At 43.5% G+C, this 23843-nt stretch overlaps 2 protein-coding genes across 3 annotated transcripts; both read left to right on the forward strand.

The window, feature by feature from the left end:
- Positions 1 to 7326: 7326 nt before the first annotated feature.
- On the forward strand, positions 7327 to 8761 carry LOC107383576 (la-related protein 6). The gene is made up of 3 exons (XM_015956326.3): positions 7327 to 7434; positions 7512 to 7698; positions 7786 to 8761. Exons 1-3 carry the CDS (start codon positions 7418 to 7420, stop codon positions 8686 to 8688), a joined length of 1107 nt encoding a protein of 368 aa, XP_015811812.1. The 5' UTR covers positions 7327 to 7417; the 3' UTR covers positions 8689 to 8761.
- Positions 8762 to 12652: 3891 nt separating this feature from the next.
- On the forward strand, positions 12653 to 20307 carry LOC107383577 (neurturin). Of its 2 annotated transcripts, none has more exons than XM_015956327.3 (3): positions 12653 to 12791; positions 18706 to 18991; positions 19402 to 20307. In XM_015956327.3, exons 2-3 carry the CDS (start codon positions 18733 to 18735, stop codon positions 19830 to 19832), a joined length of 690 nt encoding a protein of 229 aa, XP_015811813.1. In that variant the 5' UTR covers positions 12653 to 12791; positions 18706 to 18732; the 3' UTR covers positions 19833 to 20307. The 2 variants fall into 2 exon arrangements, with proteins under 2 accessions (XP_015811813.1, XP_015811814.1); XM_015956328.3 differs by lacking the exon at positions 12653 to 12791 and adding an exon at positions 14996 to 15085.
- Positions 20308 to 23843: the final 3536 nt, after the last annotated feature.

The following is a 23843-nucleotide window of genomic DNA, read 5'->3' on the forward strand; positions in this document are numbered from 1 at the left end:
TCTGTGCACAGAATAAGAAATGGATGAAAATGTTTGACATATTTGCTTTCCGGAACTGCGCTACTCTGGGTGGCTTCATGTTGGAGTAGCTCTGTTGACTATATGCAAGTTTTGCCTTTTCTTGGACATTTTTTCTTCTAGTTTTTCAAGAAAAACTGTATTTTTTTGGACATTTTACTTTTCTGTTTCTGGTGCTGTGATGCTTGGAGGATTTTTACTGCTCTTTTTTCACTTTTTGAGCATTTGTTATGATGCGTAACCATGACAACAAGCTGGTTTACAATTGGGAGCAGCTGATTAACATTGGAAAGGCTGAAATAATACCTCAACTGAAGCCACAAATCCCAAATGAGCTAAAATGCAAGAGGCGTGGGTGCAGAGCGGGAGCAAAACGGAGAAAGAAAAAGAGGAAATTCAAACCTTCTCTTCCATCCATCATAATGGGCAATGTGAGATCACTGGCCAACAAGATGGATGAACTCCAAGCCCTTCCAAGGACTCAGTCAGAGTACTGGCAGTGCAGTGTTATGTGTTTCACTGAGACATGGCCGCAGGACCATATCCCCGATTCCAGCGTCCCTCTGCCAGGATTCCTAACTGTACGAGCAAACAGAGATGTGAAAAGGAGCGGGAAAAGAAAAGGAAGTGGAGTGACAGTGCTTGTCAACAACAGATGGTGCCATCCAAGTCATGTTTCAGTGAAATGTCGTTTCTGCAGCCCAGATGTTGAACTCTTGGCAGTAAGTTGTCGCTCATATTATTTGCCAAGAGAGTTCACCAGTGTTGTCTTGGCAACCATTTATATTACACCTTCAGCCATTGCTGAAAGTGCATGTGATGCCATCAGTTCCGTTGTCGCTAAGCTACAAACCCAGCACCCCAATGCATTTGTGGTTATTTCTGGTGATTTTAACCATGCCTCCCTCTCTGCTACACTTCCAAATTTCAACAGTTTGTCAGCTGCTCCACCAGAGAAAACAAGACATTGGATTTGTGTTATGCAAATGTAAAGAATGCATACATGTCCAAAACAAGACCTCCTCTGGGGCAATCAGATCACAATCTTGTTTTTCTCTGCTCAGAATACAAACCACTTGTTCAGAGGCAACCTGTGACCAGAAGAACTGTTAGAAAATGGTCACAGGACGCTGAAGAAGCCCTGCAGGGTTGTTTTGAGACCACAGATTGGATGACTCTGCCAAGGATATGAAGAGGACATCAATGCCATGACTAGATGTGTCACTGACTATATAAACTTCTCTGTGGACAACATCATACCCACCAGAACAGTGAGATGCTTCGCTAATAACAAACCCTGGATCACCAGTGAACTGAAGAATCTGCAAAATGAGAAAAAAAAGAAAAAGAAAAGAAGCTGGAGAACAAAATACAGAGGAACAATATCAGAGATGTGTGGTCAGGGATGAAGAAGATCACAGGCTTCAAGCAGAGAAAGGATTGCACAGATGGCAGCCTGGACACAGCCAATGAACTGAACAAGTTCTTCAATAGGTTCAGTTCAGGAACAAACCCAGCATCCTCCTCGCCTGTCCCCAGCCAATCAGACATCCCATCCTCCTCTGATCCAACATTTTCCTGTCACACGCCAGCTCTTTTGTCCTTTAACACAGTCATGGACTCTTCTGGTTCTATAAATCTGTCTTCAACCAAGTCAGGAGATGCTGCTGCCCCATTTACCTCCCCCTCCCACCTATCTGTCTCTAGAAGTCAGGTGAAGAGGCAGCTGGAGAGACTGAACAGGAACAAGGCTGCAGGTCCAGATGGTGTCAGCCACAGGGTAATGAAGGCCTGTACAGAGCAGCTCTGTGGGACTCTGCAGCACCTCTTCAACCTCAGCCTGGCCCAGGAGAAGGTTCCAGTCCTGTGGAAGACATCCTGCTTTGTTCCAGTTCCAAAGAAAACTCGCCCATCAGTCAATGACAACTACAGACCGGTTGCTCTGACATCCCACATCATGAAGGTCCTGGAGAGACTCCTGTTGGTCCACCTGAATAAGCAAACTAGAACATATCAGGACCTGCTGCAGTTTGCTTATCGCCATGGAGTTGGATTTAAAGATGCCATCATCCAGCTGCTTCAACCAACCCACTGTCATCTGGACAAAGCAGGCAGCACTGTGAGGGTCATGTTCTTTAATTTCTCCAGTACATTTAACACAATTCAGCCTGATGTACTTTGCCAGAAACTCCAGAAGACACAGGTGGGGGCCTCAACTATCACCTGGATTAAAGACTACCTGACAAACAGAGGCTAAAGAACTGCACATCAAACCAGGTGATCAGTAACATTGGAGCACCACAGGGGACTGTACTCTCACCATTCCTTTTCACCCTGTGCACCTCAGACTTCCAGTACAAATCAGAGACCTGTCATCTACAGAAATACTCAGTGACTCTGCAGTTGTCGGGTGTATCAGAGATGGACAGGAAGCTGAGTACAGAGAGCTGGTGGAGTTCTTTGTGGCATGGTGTGGAAGCAATCATCTGACCTTGAACGTGAACAAAACAAAGGAGATGATTTTAGACTTCAGAAGAAACGGGGTGGAGTCAAACACTGTTTCCATCATGGGAGAAGAAGTGGAGGTGGTTGAGGAATACAAATATCTTTGAGTTCACCTGGACAACAGACTGGACTGGAGAAAGAACAGCGAAGCCGTTTACAAGAAGGGACACACAACTTGCATAAGCAAGTTTTTTACTGATCAACTTTTTAAGAACAAAAGTTAAAATGACAAGTTCAAATGTTCTGCCAGAACATCTTCAAGCATGATGTGTGCTGGTGGCATGGTAGGATAGTTAGCAAATATAAGTCACCAGTGGTGCAGCAATGGGTTCAAATCCCACTGGGAACTACTGGACCTGGACCAATGTGTCTACTCTGAATAGGATCAGGTAGGGAACTTGAAGTAATTTTAGGCTATAAGTTAATTCTTGACAAAAATAAATGCTCTGAAAAGGCAGAATGTCACTATCTGATTGACTAGCTCAGTCTATAAGGCATTGGGTTGGTATCTTAAAGGTCCAAGGTTCAAAGACAAGAGAAACTAGTAAGTGTGGAAATTTTAAGTGCCAACTAAAAGTGGGCTTTACAATAGTCTTTCACATCATGACTGGCTTTGAAATTTTTAAATATAAAAGTTGAAATGACAAGTTCAAATGTCCCACCTGAACATTTACAAGTGTGAAGGGTTCTGGTGGTGCAGTGAGATAGTTTGGAAGTTGCTAGTTGTGTGGCAATTGGTTCAAATACCACTGGCAACCAATGGACCCTGACCAGTGTGACTGCTATGAGTAAGTTGAGGCAAGTAGTCTGAAGAAATTTTAGGCTTTCAGTGAATCCTTGACAACAATAAATGCTCTAAAAAAGCAGGAAGCAATTATCAGATTGACTAGCTCAGCCTGTAAATCAATGGGTTGGTATATAAAAGGTCCAAGGTTCAAAGCCTGGAGAAACTACTAGTGTGAACATTTGAAGTGCAAACTTAAAGTGGGCTTAGCATGAATCATGGCTGGCTTTGAAATTTAAGTACAAGAGTTGAAATGACAAGTTCAAATGTCCCACCAGAACGTCCTCAAATGTGAAGGTTTCTGGTGGCTCGGTGGGATAGTTTCGCATACGTAAGTTGCCAGTGGTGCAGAAACTGGTTCAATTCCTGCTTGTGACTGACTGGACTTGGATCAATGTGACTACTCTGAAAGAGATTGCGGAGGGGTCCTGATTCCATCCCTGAGTTTCTAACAAGTAAAAACAGGGTGTTATGCTGAATTGAGTGGTGCCAAGCTGGAATGTGACTCAAGTAACAACAATCAGGCCAGTTGTTAGTGACCAAGCTGGCCAAATATTACAGACTTATTATTACATTCTTATTTGGTGAAGTAAGGTTTCATCTTTTATGAATAAGTATGCTACTTGGCCAGCGAAGTATCCAACCCTAGTCACTAATAGTTGGCCAGCTTAGTCACTAATATTTGGCCCACTTTGTAAGATACTTACACATTTACATTTGGTACTTGCTACTTAAGCTTGGCACCATTCCATTCTGCATAACTCCCTGTTTGTACTTGTCAGAAACTCAGGGAGGGAATCAGGCCCCCTCCCCGACCCCTTTCAGAGTAGTCACAGTGATCCAGGTCCAGTCAGTCACAAGCAGGATTTGAACCAGTTGCTGCACCACTGGCGACTTACGAACGCGAACCTATCCCACTGCATCACCAGAACCCTTCACACTTGACTATGTTCTGGTGGGACATTTGAACTTGTCATTTCAACTTTTGTACATAAAATTTCAAAGCCAGTCATGATGTGAAGGATTCACGTAAAGTCCACATAGAGTTTGCACTTCAAATGTCCACACTAGTAGTTTCTCCTGGCTTTGAACCTTGGACCTTGGACACCAATCCATTGATTTACAGGCTGAGCTAGTCAGTCTGACAATTGCTTTCTGCTTTTTTAGATCATTTATTGTTGTTGATGATACACCGAAAGCCTAAAATTACTGCAGACTGTCTGCCTCAACCTATTCATAGCAGTCATGCTGATGCAGGTTCATTGGTCGCCAGTGGTATTTGAACCAGTTGCCACACCACTGGCAACTTCCAAACTATCCCATTGCATCACCAGAACCCTTCACATGTATGAATGTTCTGGTGGAACATTTGAACTTGTCATTTCAACTTTTGTACATAAAAATTTTAAAGGCTTTCAAGTAAAGCTCACTTTTTGTTTGCTATTTAAATTTCCACACTAGTAACTTCTTCTGGCTTTGAACCATAGACCTTTAAGCTACCAACCCATTGCCTTACAGACTGAGCTAGACAAGGAGTTGCTTGCTTTGTGCTTTATTAGAGCAAGCATATCAAGGATGCACGCATGGTTAAATCTACTTTTATTTACCAGGATTGAACACTGGAACTCTAGTTCAAAACTAATTCCACGCAAAGTGAGCTACCACCCAAGTTGGTTTATTACCTCCTTAACTTTTAATTTTTGTGCTTTAATGTTCTCAAAATTCATGTTAAGTCTAAACTTTGCTTTTGAGTCATTTAACACAGGGTGGCACGACTTTGTGGAATCTGGAATACCTTTATATTTATTTGCTTAAAGGAATACTTAGCAAATTTTTCATATCAATTGTTTTCTTGAGCCAGTATGTGCTAAAATGACCCTTTACAGGGTTAATGAATGGTCACCCAGCCCCTATCACCCCCTGTGGCCAGAATATTCCACTTGCAACTTCAGACTGGGCAGGCTTCTCTGTTGGGACTTAGAAAAAATTGAACTGACATGCCTGACACCGCATTCTGGTTCCAGCACGCTTCCTGCATGTATTAGATCATAAACACAGCTGATTTGTTTGATTTAGTGATGAATCACTCATGTCGACACTAAGGAAGGCTGGGGAAACATAACCACTGGAAAAGTGAGACAACTTGAATACCTGCTTAACTTATCATGCCAGAGACGCTACTGAATTCTTTACAGTAATTCAGTCATTTTTTATAGTAATTTGCTGTCCAACAAAACCAAAACCAATCAAATTCTACATTCCTAAAATACCATTTGTGTGATTTAGAAATGAAAAAAATAAAGTAATAATAATTGGCCCTGACTGAATGAAAGGGTTGGAAATGTGTCCAGAGTGCTGACTATTGATAGTTTTATTTGTACTGTCTGATTTTTACAGCTTCTCAGATCATTCCAGAGTTGGATTTATTGATGAATTTGCTTCTGCAGACACCATTGCATGCAATCATTCGTGTCAAATAGTGATTGTCTAAATGTTAAATCAACCCTCAGCAGTTTTTAACACTTTAGCTAAAAGTGAGGTTCAGTGATTGTGTAGGTAGAAACTTTACCAACTTCACATGGGACCACACTCTGCAGCTCTCTGCTGACCAGAAACAGCACTTAACAGTTGTGTGGAGCCTGGAAGTAAAAGTCAGAGAGTTATAAATGTCTTTGGAGGCAAAGCAAATATCTCAAACAAGAGTTAACAGTGGTGCGGCCTACACTCATTTGAGGAAGCTAAAGGAGACTATGAAATCACAGACATATGGTGACCTGGCTTTGTTGCTGCTGGACTTGTACGTAGTAATATTTTTTTGCCGACAGTGTGGATCTTTTTACTTCGTGGCTTATTTGGTATCAGTTGCCTCATGTTTGTGTTAACTCGCTGGTAGCGCTAGCTATAGAAGGTTGCTGCAGGATTGTTTACAACAGTTGTAGTTCCACTTTCAACCAGTAGGGCAGAGGAGCAAGAAACTGATCTGTGTTACTTTAAAGAGCAAGTCACTCCAAGTTAACTTTTTTTTGCTGATAAACTACATAAATGAGTGTCTGGTCGTGCTGTAGACACGTGTAGTCAATAATTCGGCATTTTAGTTCATCTTGGTTAAAACTTAAATATTCGGCCTAAAACTGTCAGCGATGCACCGTCGTCAGGTAAAAACTCAGCACTGAATTTGAATTTAAATCTGCCATCGCTATTGGCTAAGAGGTACACTATGATGTTAGATGGTACATTGTGATGTCACAATGTCGTGAGTGTGTGTATTTGTTAGTGGCTTCGCCCTCTCAGTCTGCTAGGCAACAGCATTTTTTGCATTTTTCAAACAGGAAGTGGGAGTTTAGTAAGAATCTGGTCGGGGTGACTTGCTCTTTAAAATCTCACTTCAGAGAAATCTTACGGAATGAGAATGTTATGTTTCCATGGAGACCGCATCACTCAAGTCTGATCAAACCTTCAAAAACACTAGTTTTGGTTTAAACCGTCTTTAAAATTTGAAACTTTTAAAAATTATTTTTCAACATAAACTGAGACAGTGTTACAATCCAGCAGCCTTCTGATGGAGATGAATGATCTCAAAACAGAAAAAAACATGAGCAGAATGCTAAGCTGCATTTACGGGAAAGCTTTTTGTTACAGCTTTGCACATAAATTCTATTATATATGCAGTAATATTTGTGCTGGAGTTAAGCAGCGTCACGTTTGATTGTGCACTTGGCTCCCAAACTGCGCTGCAGAAATTCACACCTACAACAGTGTCACTGCTCCTCTGTGTTGACACGTTGCTCTTATCTCCACTGTGCAGAGTGGAGCTTAGTTTTAATTCAGTTTATAGCAGCTAATAATGTGCCTGCATGAAGCTCATTTACAGCAGAGTAAATTGTTTCGACTGCAGGTTCTTATTGTTGGTAGGAGCTGCATTCTATCGAGTGGAACTTTTGCTGTGGCATTTTAGAAAATGTTTTGGATACCAAAAAACAACTGAAATGATTGTGTTTGTTTAAATGTGCATTGTTTACTCCAGTCGTATTACCTCTATCCTAACCAGCTGTTTTAGTCCTTTACTTGGAAGCAGCCGAGGCACAGCGTGGTATCAAGTATCACCATACCATGGTGGATCTGAACAGGTAAGGAAATGTAAAACATCTGCCTGATTTGTCCACTCTGCTGCCTTCTGAGCTTGTTGTGATGCTGGGCCATGCAGAAATGTTGCACCATCGAGTCAAGGTGAGGAAGAAAGTGAACGCGAGTCGCTCTGCCTGAAGATCAGAAATAACCTAGAGGAAATGCTGTCCAACAGTCACCTGGCAGAGGACAGCTTCCTGCTGAAGCACATCCAGAGGAACAGGCAGGGCTACGTCAGCCTCAAGCTTCTCACTTGTTTGAAAACGGTAAAGAATTCCTACTCCTGTGCAGCTATTTGACTGAAGACTAAGCAGTAAAATGTGAAAAGATGAATTTGCAAATATTTTTCACAGATCAAGACCCTGACCACAAATTGGCACATTACTTTGGCAGCCGCTAAGGGCTCAGCCCTCCTAGAGGTGAATGATGAAGCAACCAAAGTAAGGCGCAAAGAGCCACTTCCACAGCGGCTGATGTGTTCCCCCACCAGCAGGCTCCTCCTCATGTGGATCAACCCAGAACATGCAGAAGACAAAGCAGCCAGGAACCCTGGGAGTCCATCACTTCTGCTGAAGACGATTCAAAAATTCACCAGTCCTATCAGCATTACTTCTTTCTGGTTCCTGCATCCTGGAGAAGAGCTTCCCAAAGAGCTGCAGTGCTACACCAAACGCCACAAAGAGCTCAGCCAGCACCTGTGTGCAGTGGTGAAGTTTGTCAGTCTGGAAGCACTTCGTGAGACCCTCAACGCCCTGAGAGCAGAAGAGATGGTTGGCGGGAAGAGACTGTGCATGTTGCCTTTGGGATACCAATCACCACAAAGCTTTTCTAAATGTCAACCATCAGAGGAGGAAAACACAAACCGATGTGAGAAGGACACATGTTCTGAGGAAGTCTCAGAAGTTTTGGTCCAGAAAGAATCTCTTCACAAGATTTATGAAGAAACTTCTAAGTCATCTCCTCATCAAGTTAGCCAGGACACCCTGCTAGGAGACAAGACCTTAACCATCTGCGGTGACCAGTCTTCCAGTCACCTGGATCAGGGGTGCATGAAGACAGGCTGGTCCTTTGGAGACAATAGCGTGGAGAGTTCTCATGGCCCGTGGGTACGCAGACGCAAATTTGCAGCTCAAAACCCAAACGCAGTGCTGCTGAAAGCACCCTGTTCAATACTAAGAGTCCTGCGTAAACCTTCTGGTCCTGATGACACTAAAGGTTTTCGTGCAAGAGCAAAGGAAATAGATTTCATTGGTTGAAGTTGCAACTTTACAAAAAATGATGAATTTAAAATATATAAAGTAATTTTCATTAAAGGAAAATATAGTTGCTGATGAGTGTTTGATCATTTCTGCATGTAGTTTTGAGCCGCAGACAGACGAGGGCAGTATTAACCTGCTCTTATAAAAACTCATCCCCAACACTTGGTTTTATTTATCAAGCTGCAGAAGACTAGTGGCATGCCAAGTAAACAGAGTTAAACACGTGAGACTAGACCACAAAGCACATTATGTAGAAGAACAAATTGTCTCCCAAGCAGAGGTCCTAAGAAGCGTCTGGGAGACACACAGTGGCAGCTTCGCCTCAGCTCCTCTGGTCACAAACTGCACTTTACGTTTGTTCCTCATTCAGGAGGAATTTACCTCCGCAGCCTGGAAAAAAAAACGTTTCTTTCAACATAAAACAGTCAAACCCTAATTGTCCTTTTGTGTCTTTTTCATAAATGAGTGTTTAGACTTGGGTTCCTTGAAAAGTAGCTTTCCACTCACCGAGATGACATTTGGCAAAAGGCTACATGTCCAAGCGTCAAGCCGCAGATTGTGCAAGACGAGCGCGGCAGCAGGGTTTGCGCCCTATTCCCAGCCGTTCTAATGACACCTCAACTGGAATGGTCTGTTTATAGTGTTACTGATTGAGGGCTTCCTTAAAATCTTGCCTGAAACTAAACAAAATGTGTTTCTTCACTCATCCACGCCCAGTGGAAAAGCTTCAATCCACTGTATATGGAATTCAGTCATACAAAAATTGGAAAGATCTTTTTATTTCGTGTGTGTGTGTGTTCAAACATCAATGTCTCTATGACTAATGCAATCTTTGCTGTTGAGTGAGACTTTTCATTGTATACAGATCAAACGTTTGTCTTTCTTTGACTTGATTTTGCAATTAACAACTGCTAAACTTTAAAAACAGCACAGACTGGGCTATGAAAGCTACACATCTGTGAGCAATATGTATAGAGAAGAAATGTTCCTGCCTGATGTCAGGAAATGTTTCTGTGCTGCTTTTCAAGGCTGCAAAGGCACAAGCTCCGCCGCTAACTGGAAGTCATTATGTGTTTACATACGATCCTCTGGCCTACATTTGAACTCAAAGTCCGTTCCAATAATGCACATTATCTTAGGTCATTTAAAAGTGTGAAGGGGTGATTTTGCACCTTCTGACTGAACAATGATGACTTTTTTTGCATACATTTTGGCTTTAATGAACTAAAAGGAGAAATAGGCTAGCCATTAAAGGGGTGAAACACTGAAAAAATATTTTTTACATCTCAATCCAAAATGACTTCCAATCTCTGGCTCCTTCAAAGGCAGTTCGAAATGTGATTGATGAACACCTGACCTTTAAAGATCATGTTGCCTCTGTTGCTCGTTCATGCCGCTTTGCGCTGTATAACATACGAAAGATCAGACCATACCTAACACAACATGCCACCCAGCTCCTGGTGCAATCTACTGTCATCTCCCGCCTCGATTACGGCAATCTAACTGGTCTTCCAGGCTGTACTGTGAGACCTCTTCAAATGGTCCAGAACGCAGCGGCACGTCTGGTCTTCAATCAGCCTAAAAGAGCACACGTCGCCCCTCTGTTCATTGAGCTCCACTGGCTACCGCTAGCAGCACGCATCAAATTCAAATTGCTAACACTAGCATACAAAGTCTGAGACGGTACGGCTCCCATCTACCTGAATCCTCTTGCAAAGGTCTATGTCTCGGCTGTGCTTGATCTATGTGTAGGGAGGGACGGTGCTGCACTGTCACTTAACATTCATGGACTCCTCCATCTTGACTCGTGATGGAGAAGGCTGTTGTTGGTCTAGCATCCAAGAAACAGTAGACAGCCTCTTGGCTAGTATAAGCTAACCATTAGCATTAGCAACTCCACCACAAGGCAGAACTTCTACAGGCTTGAGTTTTTTGTGGAGATAAAACATCAACATTGCAAGTCAGTGGTAGAGATGCGTTGCTGTTAGCGAATGGAGTCCAAATATCAGGAAATAAGTCTCCAAATCCTGCCGTCTGAAGCTCAGATGTGACGTGGCTCACTTCTAGATCCCAGGAATGGTGCACCAGTGGCTAGTACAACATACAAGGCATTTTATTCTAGAGACCACTGCAAATGTATTGATTAAACGAGTATTGCAAGAAAACTTTACAGGTATTTATATTTTCGAAATACCTAAATCCTAAGAAAGCTTTAGTCCTAAATACTCAGAATTTAGTCACATTTATGCCTTCTTAGTGCAATGTTGTAATTTGTGCTCAAATCAGTCGGAAAATACGTCAGAATGACATGTTGTTAGAATCTGAATCATTAGCAAATATTTGTTTCCTGTTGTCGTCCTGCCTTAACATTTCATTTATTTCCAGCCTCTTGGGCTCCAGATATGGTAAATGGCCTGTATTTGATATATCGCCTTCTAGAGTCCTGGAACCCCCCGAGGTGTTTTACAACACAATCAGTCATTCACACCTTGGTGGGGATGAGCTGCCCTGGGGCACACTGATTGAGGTGAGGGTGCCGAGCACTGGCGTCACCAGTCCCTCCGACCACCACCAGCAAGTGTGTGTGGGGGGGGGGGGGTCTTGCCCAAGGGCACAATGACAGCGACCACCTGAACGGGACTCAAACCTGCAACCTTCCGATTACAGGACGAGCACTTAACTCCTGTGCCACCGTCACCCCTGCTCCTGATGTGCTCCTGGACCCTCTGTTCCACTTGAACGTTCTACAGTTATTTGGAGGGTTCGTGCTCCCTAACACCACCTGTGGAGTCCAGCGCATCTCCCTCATCTCTCCCCATCAAGCGCATCAGTTGGCTCATCTCTAAAACTCACCGGCCTTTGTTTATACATTAGTGACCCCTGCACACCTGACACATTTCCTCCGGGAAGGGGGTGTTTATTTAGATTGCAGTCTGGAGTGCCTGATACCTTGCAAAAGCGCAGCCATCTGCTCCTCATTTGCCGCTTGAGGGCTCACGGGCTAAAACACGAGGGTTTGCGATGAAGGGGGAATGTGAGATCCTCAACAACAACTGCCGTAGTTTTATCTCCTAACTGTAGATTGAATTGAGAATACCTCTTTTGTGATTATTCCCTTTAAAGGAGGTTAAGAAGCATTTAAGCCAATTGTGCCCTTTCCTAATTCCCTTTAAAAGATTGGAAAACACTTGCTTTCAAAGACCCTTCTGACTGCACTGATTTGCCCATTTGAGGCTATTACCAAGAGCCTGCAGCAGAAGGTGAGCGTAAGCTCCTGCTTGGGCCAAAGCATCCTTTGGTGCTCCTGGAGTTAGGGCCAGGGAGATTAACATATCAGGAGTAATCCGACTCGGCCCACAAGCACAACTATGGAGGAGGAGGAGCAACAGTTTTGGGGGGGAGGCAGGCAGAGGCATCAGAAGGAAGCACTCTGCTTCACTTACAGTAACCAATTCCTCACCCAAACCATCCTCTCGACCAGCTGAGGGGCCCTCCCGGGATCTGAGGAGAAGACCTGCTGGAAAAGAGGGTAAGGAGCTGTGCATTGTCCTTCCATCAGTGCTGCTTCTGTGAAGATGAAGCGCTCTGAGAGGAAGTGAGTTTCACAACAGATGGGATAAAAGTTAGGACATCTGTGAGATCTGTTTCTTGCATGCCACTGCACCTCAGCTCAGATCTCTCCTTCTGTTTCAGGTTAAAGTTTTTTCTTGCAAAAACAACAGAAGACCAGACACTTTGAGCGGAGGAGCATGGAGACAGGAGTTTTCTGAATCTGGACGTCTCGATCATCAACTTCTGCTCTTCTTTCTTGTTTTAATGGAGTGCCATAAAGCTTGCATTCAACGGAATGTTGATTCTGATCTTCTCCACTACAAATACGTCTTGGGAAGAGTAAACATGCTATAAGACACCCTGGACCTGAATCAAGTCAGGACACTTCCAGGACAAGGAGTTGTGATCATTTTCATGGGAAAAAGCTGGAGTACTGCCTTTGCTCATCACCTGTGATGATGATGATGGACTTACCCAGTCAGCACTTGCCTGAGGAGGTCAGCTGAAGACAACACCACGCAGCTAATTCTGGATTAGCCAGCCGAACGGTAAGGACAGAGCATCTCCTTTTGTTGGTTTAAGCTGGCAGCTTATGTGGGAAGGCGTTAGGAGCTGCTGACAGAGATGCCTCGCTAAGTGCCTGAGTGGCAGAAAACACACGTTGGCTTATCTGTATCAACAAGCGACCCTCCATGGAACCACATGACAGCGTGGTGCTCCGCAGACTGGCACGAGATACTTGCAGGGCGATTACCACTGATTATAAGGGGGCCATGCCACCATGTTGGAGTGAAAATGAGAAAAATAAATCATTGTTGTAATTGTTTTGCTCCAACCACACAGACAGTTGTGTTCAGTCAAAGAGGAACGGTTTCTGTCTCTCCTCCTGTGCTGGTTTGCCTCATTTGCATACGTAATTGTCCTCCAAGTATTCTTTGGTTTTCCTTTTTCTAGATTTTCTCCCACTTGCCAATTTTTTTAATCTGTATTCAGATGTTTGCCTAACTGTTATTTCTAGCAGAGCTACACCTTTATTAGTTTTAATGATTAGGGGGATAAGGATCATAATTTATTGGAAGTGATGTGAGAAAAGCAAACTTGATCATGCTCACTTGGATTATTTTTTCCAGAGTGATGATCCCTTTTTGCACTAAGCCCACATATCATACATAGAGATTATTCCGCACCTTGCTGTGCTCCAGTCGATCGAGGTTAAGCTTCAAAGTCAACTGAGCCGTTCAACTTTCATAACCTGCTAAATCTGGCCACGACGAGAGGAAAAAGAGGTGTTGGGTGAACCAATGCGTTACTTGTCAATCTGTCATTAAGTCATCGTTCTGTAGGTTTTCAATTTAAACAACCTTTGGGTTTGAATAAAGAAGATCTGATATTGATACTTTGCCAATTAAAAAAAAGGCTTTGGGCTCTGTCAAGGTAGATGCATCGGAGGGGGTGATCTGGCAGCATTCAGAGGCAACAGACTTCTGGATCCACAGGCTCACTTTTGCACTTTAACTTTGCAAGGTTGTGCAACAGCTTCCTTCCTGACGCTGCAACACACCTAAAGTTCCTGTAAACACTCATCTGGACAACAGAAACAAAGTGTGGTTCTTAAATATTTTAAGAATTGTGAAATGATTCAAATAAATTGAGATAAATGAAACTTATTGGAAATGATAATGACGTATTTTATCTACTTGTGCTCACTTACACTGGAAAGTGGAACTGCAAGCGTGCCAGATGGCCACCAATCTTCGTTATCAGAAACATCGACCTGTGGCTTTAGAGGCGATGCTGTTGTGCTAAAATAGGATCTGGCATAGACAGATTAGGAGCCAGAATAGCAGCTCGTGGACTCTTCTTTAGAAAGTAGCCCAGAGAGTGTCAGCGAGCGTAAAGATTATGCTTCCTTTTCATCTGTAATTACTTTTAGAGTCAGAACTTTACCGTTTCTAGAATCGATCCGAGCACCAAATTTGCAGATTTAATTGCATGTTCAGCTCGAGCCTCAGCGCAGCTGACAGCTTTACCGTTTGCGTGAGTCTCTTGGTCTCCGGATTAATCTGTATTTATCCACGGGACATGAAAATCTAAGCTTTTTAAGCCACTTGCACACCTAACGGATTAAAATGATACAAGGATCAAATTTAGAAATCACAAAACAACGTATAAAATCCCCAGCATGACCGAAGCATGTTGTTGTCTGGATAATGAACAGCAGCTCTCTCTAACAAGGACCAGGCTTTTTTTAATTATCCTTTTAGTTACTGAGTGACAGAGCTCGTGCCAACTGATGTGGCTGGCCAACAAAATTACAGCGCTTTCTAACCTAAATGTTTTTCTGTTGCATTAGAACCAAAGCTGCATTCAGAGCAGCCAATCCTGGCACGGATCATCCACTTTTAGTTTGCAGCCTCTTGGTGCCAACACAACACATCCAACTCGCCAAGCTTTTCTCCATTATTGTGACGAGGTGGCGGCGGGGAGAGTTTCAGAGGAAGAGCAGCCTGTTCTCCATCAGTGGGCTCCGAGTGTCGGCCTAACCCTTTGAGTTGGAGGTGTCAGACGGATTAACACTCTCTCTCACACACACATACATATGTGCACACACACAAAAAGCAAGGACTGAGCTTTGCCACCAACACTGCAGCCAGGTGTTTGTCCACGTGACTGCAGATAAACCCGGCAGGCATTAGTGCTAATCCCGCCCTGATCTTTGGAATATGTCCCTATTACCTTCTCCAAGCACTGTCCTCAGGCCTCCTGATGCTCACCTAAGAGGAAAAAGACGAGACAAGGCCTCTGCAGGACTCCATTAGCAGGCTGTTTGCTTGCAACAACAGTAGGTGCCTTTCCCGCTGTTTGTTTTATGTCGCTGTTATCTTTTTCAGCGCAGGTATTTATGGGGTGTGTTCAGTGTAGCGAGGAGTCGGACGGTCACATGGGCGGAGCAGCGTGTGCTTGTGTTTTGCACCTTTGACAAAGGTTATGCCTGGGGAGATTTCTTGATATCAAACGGCTGCAGCATTACGTGAGTTGGTTTAACTAGTGTTAGAGGTGATGGTGTCGCAGGAGCGAGGAGGAGGAGGAGAGGGACTCTGGCCAACACTGGAGGGCTGGAAACGTATCTATCCACGTCTGTGTCAGACGAGCTGGGAAAAGTGAAACCATGCAATTGCTGCGTGTTTACGGCTTGTGTGAGTCACAGCGAGACAGAGCAGGATGTATTTAGGGAATGTATAGGAAGAAATGTTAGAGTGGAAAGACATGAAAGTTGGTATTCGTTTTTCTTTCCTCAGCACAAAGACGCTTTTCATTCTGATTTCCTTTCCTGCCGTCATCCCACGATGGTCCAGATCCAAGCAAGTGGACAAGAAGCCCCTTCCTGTCTACTGACTTCATTCTGAAGTCTTAACCACAGATGCCCCTCATGCCAATGTTGTCAGCTCTCTAGGTCATTACGTATTGGCCGTGGCATTCTGCTGAGCATCTCCTTCTCGGGGAGGACATGAGTACCGCGCAGCACCACAGCCACTGGCCCATTTACTCCTTGAAAACGTTGATTTTCTGGTGCCATCTGATAATATAATCTGTGATTTGCTCGGCTGACGCTTGATGTTTGCATCAAAGCATACATAACGTTTAAGGAATGGTTTTGACAGACTCCGGACCTCTCCGGCTAAACGCTTTCATGTTTCATGGTCTAGGAATGCTCCCTCTCCGTTGGTAGCTCTCCTGGTGACACATGGCTGACAGCAACCATCGGGCGCCTCTCATTCACATCCTTTCAATTTTAAACCTTGATCTCTGCACAGCTCACGCTGAAGACTTCCACCTCAGCTCTTGTCTGCTTGTGAATTGAGGATTTTCTCTGTTTGTTTTGAGTCTAAACTTCGAACCGACCCTCGTTTCTACACACAGGAGAAGCGTGCAGGGGCACATCGGCACACCGGCGATGCTTTTGTAAAGGCCAGACATGTCGAGGATGTGTGGGAGCTGGTTTGAGTTGTCTTTCGCGACTCATCTGCACTTTTATGTCTCTGTTGGAGAATAGGTTTTCCTTCTGGTGGAAAGTCCTCTGGGGTCCTTCTATATCCTCTGAGTTACAGCTCATCTCTGTTTGCTGCATCTATCCTCATGTGTCCCTTTCACTCCTAAGAAAACACCAGCTCTCCTTCCTCTCTATCAGTGTCTGTATATTTACGTCCTTAGCAGCAAAGGCCAGAGGTAGATATTAAGTGTCTGAGCTGATTAATCTCCCATGACCACGTGAACAAGCTGCAGAATGCACCCTGGCACTTTTATTGTTGCCAGTCGACTGCAGATGTGACTAATGTGTTTCTGAGTGGAGCAATTATGACAATCAAAGCGTCTTCAGGCTCACACGATGAGCCTTTGACGACCCGGCTCCATCCAGTGTCAGCCGCCGACACGCCAGGGGCCTCATCTGCTCTTGACGGGGTAATTGTTTAATCAAGATGGAGTTAACACTTGACGCGTGAAACGGCTAACACCACAAACGAGTAATCGTCTCTAACTGGCCTCTCCTTGGGAAAAAAAAACAATGATCTCAACTTTGGGGGTAAATCATAACAAACTGGTTCTTTTAATGTTCAGAATCGATCCCATTTAGAACAGGGGCAGTAGGGTGAAGAGAAACAAACCAAAAATAGGGATTTGTCACATTTAATGAGCAGTGAGCTTCAGATTTCAGGCATGTAGGCCCATCTCAACGAGGTTGTTAGATGACATGTTTGACTTTTAAATGAATGCTATTGTGCAGAAAGTCCTCACCACGTCGAACCCATATGGAATTATGAGTGATGAGTCAGGCTTTAACCGATAGGACTGGTCATACCTGTTTATTGCTGTTTACACCACTGAAGCTCATGCATAAAGTTTGTTTGTCCAAAGCACTCAACCTCTGCGGTTACTGTAATTTGCATATAGCTTTTCACTTCTTACGTGTTGAAACACGAGAAAACTTTAAAAGTCACTTTTTTTTAGTTTCCAAGAAATCTTCAGGAACAAAAATTTACCCCAAAGAAATTCAAAGCCTTTATCTTCTTCTTATATAGACACTCTGTCTCACTGTGAGCCCCCCCAGAAGTGTGCACGCATGAGTACAGGATCCAGTCTGGGGAAACGCTTTGTAAGGACCTTCTGGATTTGATGTTAGTCACTGCCAGAGTACCGTTTCCGGCTCCGGGGAGATGTTTTGCTCACTGGTGACATGAAAAACTTCTTAAATACCAGCGGTTCAAGAAAACATGAGACAGGAATCCTCTAAATTGAGTTTTTGAGGCTGCCGCGGCCTGTTGAGAGGGAAGGAGCCGTCTAATGTAAAAGGATGAGCATGCAGACGTGTTTTAGTGAGGCCTCGTCGTTTTCAAATAGGTGTGGTTAGGAGATTCCTGTAGAGGCAGGAATGTATTTACCCTCTTTGAAAAGAACATTTTGAGAAATATGAATGAAGTTTATGTTATTCATGTCAGGTCATCAGGCTGCGAAGACACAAAACTCATCCAGACAGCAGAAATTAGAGCTCTCTCTCTCTCTCTCTCTCTCTCTCTCTCTCTCTCTCTCTCTCTCTCTCTCTCTCTCTCTCTCTCTCTCTCTCTCTCTCTCTCTCTCTCTCTCTCTCTCTCTCTGAAGACTACGCAACTTTAAACACACACTGCATTCTCAGATGTCAACAAGTGACGCCGGGATCACAGATCATGAACCCACTCAGAGAGAAGGATGAGCTGACAGGAGTCAGAGAAAGAAAAAACTACACTGGTGATAAAGCGAGAGCCCCATTAGAGAGGTCACAGAAACAGTTAATGATCACAAAGTTCTGCCTGTGCATTAATGTGACGAGATAAGTCATGGTTCACTGAAAAACATTTTAATGATGATTTCTGATTATAATCAGTCACTCTGAGTTTTTCATGCAGGCTGAACATGAAAATAGTCTCCCACACCTATCTCCTGCATTAGCTTCTGATAGAAAATAGATGGTGAAATTCTAGGACTAGAGAAGCCTGACAGATCTACGTCACACTGCCACTTAACATTCATGGACTCACCTATCTTGATTCATGACAGGAAAGGTTGTTGGTTTACTGTCCAGGAAACAGCAGAGAACATCACGATTACTAGAAACTAACAGTTAGCATCAGCAACTCCACCACACAGCAGAATTCCTCCAGGCTTGTGTTATTTGAGGAGATAAAACATCAACGTTGCAGAGTAAACCGAGTCATTCGTAGAGTTACGTCGTTGTTTGGCAATAAGAAGCGAGATGTCAAAATATCAGGAAGTCCAAGTCCTGCTGTGTGATGCTCCGTTGCATCTGAGCCCCCCAAACGAATTACAAGGCATTCATTCATACTTGAGACCATTGCAAATGTATTAATTAAACGAGTGAACTACACCTTTAAGACAGTTTTTATTTTGTGCCCCTTTTTGTCTCCACAGAGTTTCAATGCTCCCCCACGTTCTAAGATGAAGTTATGGAAAAGTGCTACTTTTGCCTTCGTGCTCTGCTCTGCTGCCCTGTCCACCCTCCTCATTAGAAACACAGCCACCATCCGACAGCTCAAACTCAAACCAAAGCCTCCGTACACGTCTTCACCTTCATCGTCACAATCGGCATCCAGGTTGCCCTCCTCTGAGGAATCGAGAGCGCCGCCGCAGCAAGCAGGAGGTCTTCATCGGAAGACCCGCTCAGCAGACAACAACATGAACTCTCTCCTCTCAGACTGTAAGATAAACTGTTTTGTTCTTCCCTCCGTGTCTGTTTGGATTTAAGGTGTCATGGGAAAAGTGTGAACAGGGTTCGCGCTGAACACTTAGTGTGCGCCTCTGTTGTTTATAGAGCAGGCTTTAATGCTTTACAACAACTTTCAGTCAATTAACACCTCATATGTCACTGACTCTCCAAAGGAGAGGAGAGTTTGTGTAGCCTTTTCTCCTTGTTCACCAGAATTCTCCAGAAGGCTTTCTGTCACGCTGGTGAAGATAAACATGTTGGTACAAATGAATTTCATTGTTGTGCCAATCATAACACGCTATCTCACTGAGCCTTTTATTCCGATGAACATTAAGCCCCAAAGTTCCCAGGAAAGCGGACAATCCTTTAAATTGTCACATGTCAATCTGTTCTCCTTTCAGTTTCTGCCATGTTCCAGAGCTTCACAGAGGGCGAGCTTCAGCACGTGCTTGGTACCTTAACGGACAAGAAGAGACGGAGGAAGCAGTCTTTAGTGGACATCAAGACCAAAAGGACTAAGAGAGACCATATTCTGAAGGCCTGTTCTCGGAGGAAGCGGGTTCTGACGGTGCCTGAGCTGGGACTCGGTCACGACAGCGACGAGACAATACAGCTGCACTACTGCAGAGGCAACTGCGAAGCCCACCGGCTCACCTACGACTTGGTGATGGACACGCTGTTTGGGAAAAGTTCCAACAAGAAGAGTCGCAGGAAGAAAAATCGCAGCATGCCCTGCTGCAGACCAACCGCGTTCGAGGTCATTTCCTTCTACGGGAAAAATGAATTTGAAAACATTTATAACGTCTCAGCAAAGAGCTGTGGGTGTGTATGACCCAAACGGATGAACTTCTCACTTCTTCATGCTGCTCCAAACGTCTGTTGGAAGACTCAAACATGGATGCTGTTAAAAGACGAATAAACGGATTTAACAAGCACGGGGAGGGAATGATGGGGGCGTAGCTTCTCTGTGGGAACCTTCTCTGACAAGCTCACCGCTGGTTGGAACCCCATCACATAAACACAGGAAATGAAAAGGACTGGTCAGACATCAAACGTTTTTAATCTTTTCTATTTGTGTAGTAACACTGTACATGGTGGCGTGACAACAATTTAGCATTTTGTGTCGTTTTAGTAGCTGTACGTGGGTTAGACTCATGATGACGAGCCAGGGAGGACTAGGTTATCGCTGTTACTTCACCTCATACCTTTAGTTGTCCATTTCTCATAGTTTACAAGCTTTAATGACAAAAATATACTAAAAGGCAAAGACGCCATTAGTAAAATTCATCAATTGAGTCAATTGTATTGAAATGGTGTCTGGAAGTATGTTGAATTGTTGCTTTTCCAAAAATATTTTCATGTCCCGTTTACTTGCATGTATGCATTAATGTTATTATTACACAAGTAAAAGAAGATTAGAAGTATTTTTGTAAAAAAAAAATCTGTTAATGAAAACGATTTAATCGCTTCGGTACCCATCTTAAACAACTGTGTTGTATTGATATTACTTTTAAAGCATTAACACAAACTCTCCCCATCTATTTTCCACACCGCTCGTATTCTACTTCTAACTTCCTTACATAACATCTCATCACCGACCATCATCTGGAATTATTTTTCTTCCAGGAATTTGCCAAAGCGTACCACCGCGCGATGACTCTACGACGTCCCGATCGTAAACATCACTCATCTCACGTTTCAGGAGACACAGCCTGCGTAAAATTCGTCCTTGAGTGTAATTTGCAAGCGTTTACACTCCCGTCGGTTTTAGCTGATTGCGAAAACTCAAGTGGAAAAGAGACGAATGATTTTAGTGAAAAGCAGTGGCATGTTTTTCCTTTTCCTCTCAGTGGCAGAAATCTGAAGGTTGGACTTGAGGTTGTGTTTGAACCCATCTGCAAAACGTTTTCTAACCCATAACGCCACGGTGCGACCTTCCACTGGCCCCGAACATGCCTCTGTGTCGTGTTGCCTGTTAGACTCTTAGGAGACTTAGAAGCTGTTGACACGATTTACGAGTTATCATTTTCACCCTCGGTTATCCTAATTTGGTTTGAACTAACTGCCTGACATTCAGCTAATTGTACATTTTCTTTTGTTGTCTTGACAAGGAAAAGTGAGGGAGGGGGACAGATGCAGTGCATCTTTGTTGTAGTTTATATTGTATTTATTTGGGAAATAAATTATAGATTTTCATATTTATTTAGATTACTACACTTAAGCGGGACAGCTTTTTATCACTGAACTGTGCCAAAAATGTTTTATCCAACACTCTGTATTGACTGCTGAATAAATATAATTTCAGAGGTGTAGATGTTTGTTATTCCTCCTTCATTAATGAGTTTAAGGTCCAAACAAAGATCTGATGAAGCAGGTTCTGTAAGTTACATAAGAAACGTATACCTATAGTGAAAGATGAGCTTGAGGATATGCTGATGTTCAGCTGTCAATGAATAAACCATGAAGCAGATTAAAAACAGAGCTGCTCCGTCTCGCTGCTAAATCATTCTGTAAGAGTCGCTTTCAGAACTCATCTGTTTTACAGCAAGTCAACAGTCGACACTCTGAGCAACGCTGGTGACAGAGCTTCGACCACATGGCGGAGGGGCCAGACAGGTTGCATAATAATCGACCCTCGCTGGGAAATGGACGATCATTTCAAATCTGTAACAGACCAGAACGTCTTTATCTCACTTCTCAACAATGTGGCTGCCAGTTTGCCAAAAGATCTCATGAACAAGTCTAATCAGATTCAAGTTGTCACCAAAAAATACCTCAAATTCTGTTGAAGATCACCAATTTGCCATATGATCAGTATTGTTGTGCTTTAGTGTAAACAACGGAGCTTCTAAATCTTAAGCACGTTGAAAAAAACTAAACCAAAATGGACAAACAAGGTAAAATAGGAATTCTTGGATGTTTTTTTTTTTTTTTTTTGCAAATTCCAGGTGTAGTGATTGAACATACTTTAAATTCCTTTGATAACAACAGGTGGGGACGCTTTAAAGTATATCTAAAATCTTTGAGCCGTCTCAACACTAGCCAACAAAAACAAAGCAATTTTAAAAAGGGGTGGAGTATTTTTGTAAATCAGTTTTAAAGGTGTGGAACACTCGCTTAAAAAATTAGCAGTAGTCTCTAGTAGGAATGAATGCCTTGTAAGTCGTACTCCGGGGAAGAAAAACACCGGTGCACCATTTTCAGGAATTAGAAGGCCCAATCCCACTCACACTGCACCCTATGGTCTTCAGTGAAGTGCACTTGGAGGATGGGGGCAGTAAGGCTTTGAGTGTGTGGTACACAAGCGTGCAAATAATTGCCGAACTGGGGCAGGAGGCATTGGGTCATCAACCACAATGTATGCCGGGATGCTAGTCGTTGTGCTATTGTTTTAGAAAAACCTTTATTAACAACTTTCAAACAAACAACACAATCATTTGAAATAAATTTACGGTCATTGCAGTTTTGTCTGACATTCAGAGCATCAATTAATCATCCTAAAAATAACTACTTTTATTTGAAAATGCATATTTGAGAAAAGGCACTTGAGCCTTTTCTCCCGCAGCAATGGATTGTGGGTAATACGCTTCGCCCAAGTGGTGAAATGCGGATCAAGGGGGCAAAAGGCGCGGGATCAACTTCCACACTTGAGAATCGGGACACCTACTGCACTAGCACCCCTGGCTAGGATCGCACAATTGAAGGGCCCAAGTGTAAAAGTGTGAGCATTGGGATTGGGCAGAAGTGTGCCACATCCCAGCTGAGCAGAAACCAACAGGCTTTGGAGTCTCATTTCCTGATACTTGGACATCTTGTGTCTGATCGGCTAACAGCAACGCAACTCTACCACTGACTCACTTTGCTCTGCAACATTGATATTTTCAACATCTCCTCAAATAACACAAGCCCGAAGGAGTTCTACCATGTTGTGGAGTTGGTAATGCTAACAATTAGCTTCTACTAGTCCAGGGGTGTTTCTCAATGTCAAGGCGCCTGGTGTTGTGAGGCAATGTCTTGCGGGGTCAGGTGCCTTGCTTACGAGGACACTGTCCTTCCTTGGTCAAACAGTTAAATGGAACAGACTTGCATCACGTGACCGCGGCTTCTACCGTGGTCACGTATGTCACGTGACATGGGAGATAATGTTATGTTTTATGCATATTAGTTTCAATATAAATATATAACGAGCTTTTTACTTTTTAAATTGTGTATATGTTTATTAAATTAAATATATAAGTGATACCCGCTAGCCACCGAAACTGCAACTACTAAACCAACCACAGATAACTTCTTTGGATTAAAAAAAAACTTTTTAAAGTAGCTGACTTACTTTTAACTTGAAGCGAAGTAGCTGCCAGCTTATGATTCGCCATCCTTTTGAAAATGCAGCGGTGTATTCTGGGTCATTTTTGACCAAAGCTAGGCTACAAGACACCTCCTGTGTATCCTTGCTCAGCTAGCTAAACAGCTAACAAACGGAGAATACACAGCTCGGCAGAACATGAACATTGGAACACGCCTTGGCGGTTCCTGATGATGTATCTCCTAGGCAACCAGGGCGTGGCCAATACATCAAGGTGAGGTTCCTTGGCATTGAGAAACATCCCAGATGTTTTCTGCTCTCTCCTGGATGCTAAATCATTAACAACCTTCCCCGTTGTGAGCCAAACTGGTTGAGTCCATTAATGCAAATGTTCAGTATGACGTAACGTTTCCCCACCTATTTTCTTTGGCGGCTAATGCAGAAAATCAGGTTTGTCTGCTGTCCATCACGGGGGAGGGGGATGTTCAGGAGGGGGAGGACCCAACCTTACCTGGATGTCCTATGTCTTACATATTCTGG

The sequence above is a fragment of the Nothobranchius furzeri genome, chromosome 11 (genome assembly GCF_043380555.1).
Source record: "Nothobranchius furzeri strain GRZ-AD chromosome 11, NfurGRZ-RIMD1, whole genome shotgun sequence".
In the NCBI taxonomy this organism is placed as follows: domain Eukaryota; kingdom Metazoa; phylum Chordata; class Actinopteri; order Cyprinodontiformes; family Nothobranchiidae; genus Nothobranchius; species Nothobranchius furzeri.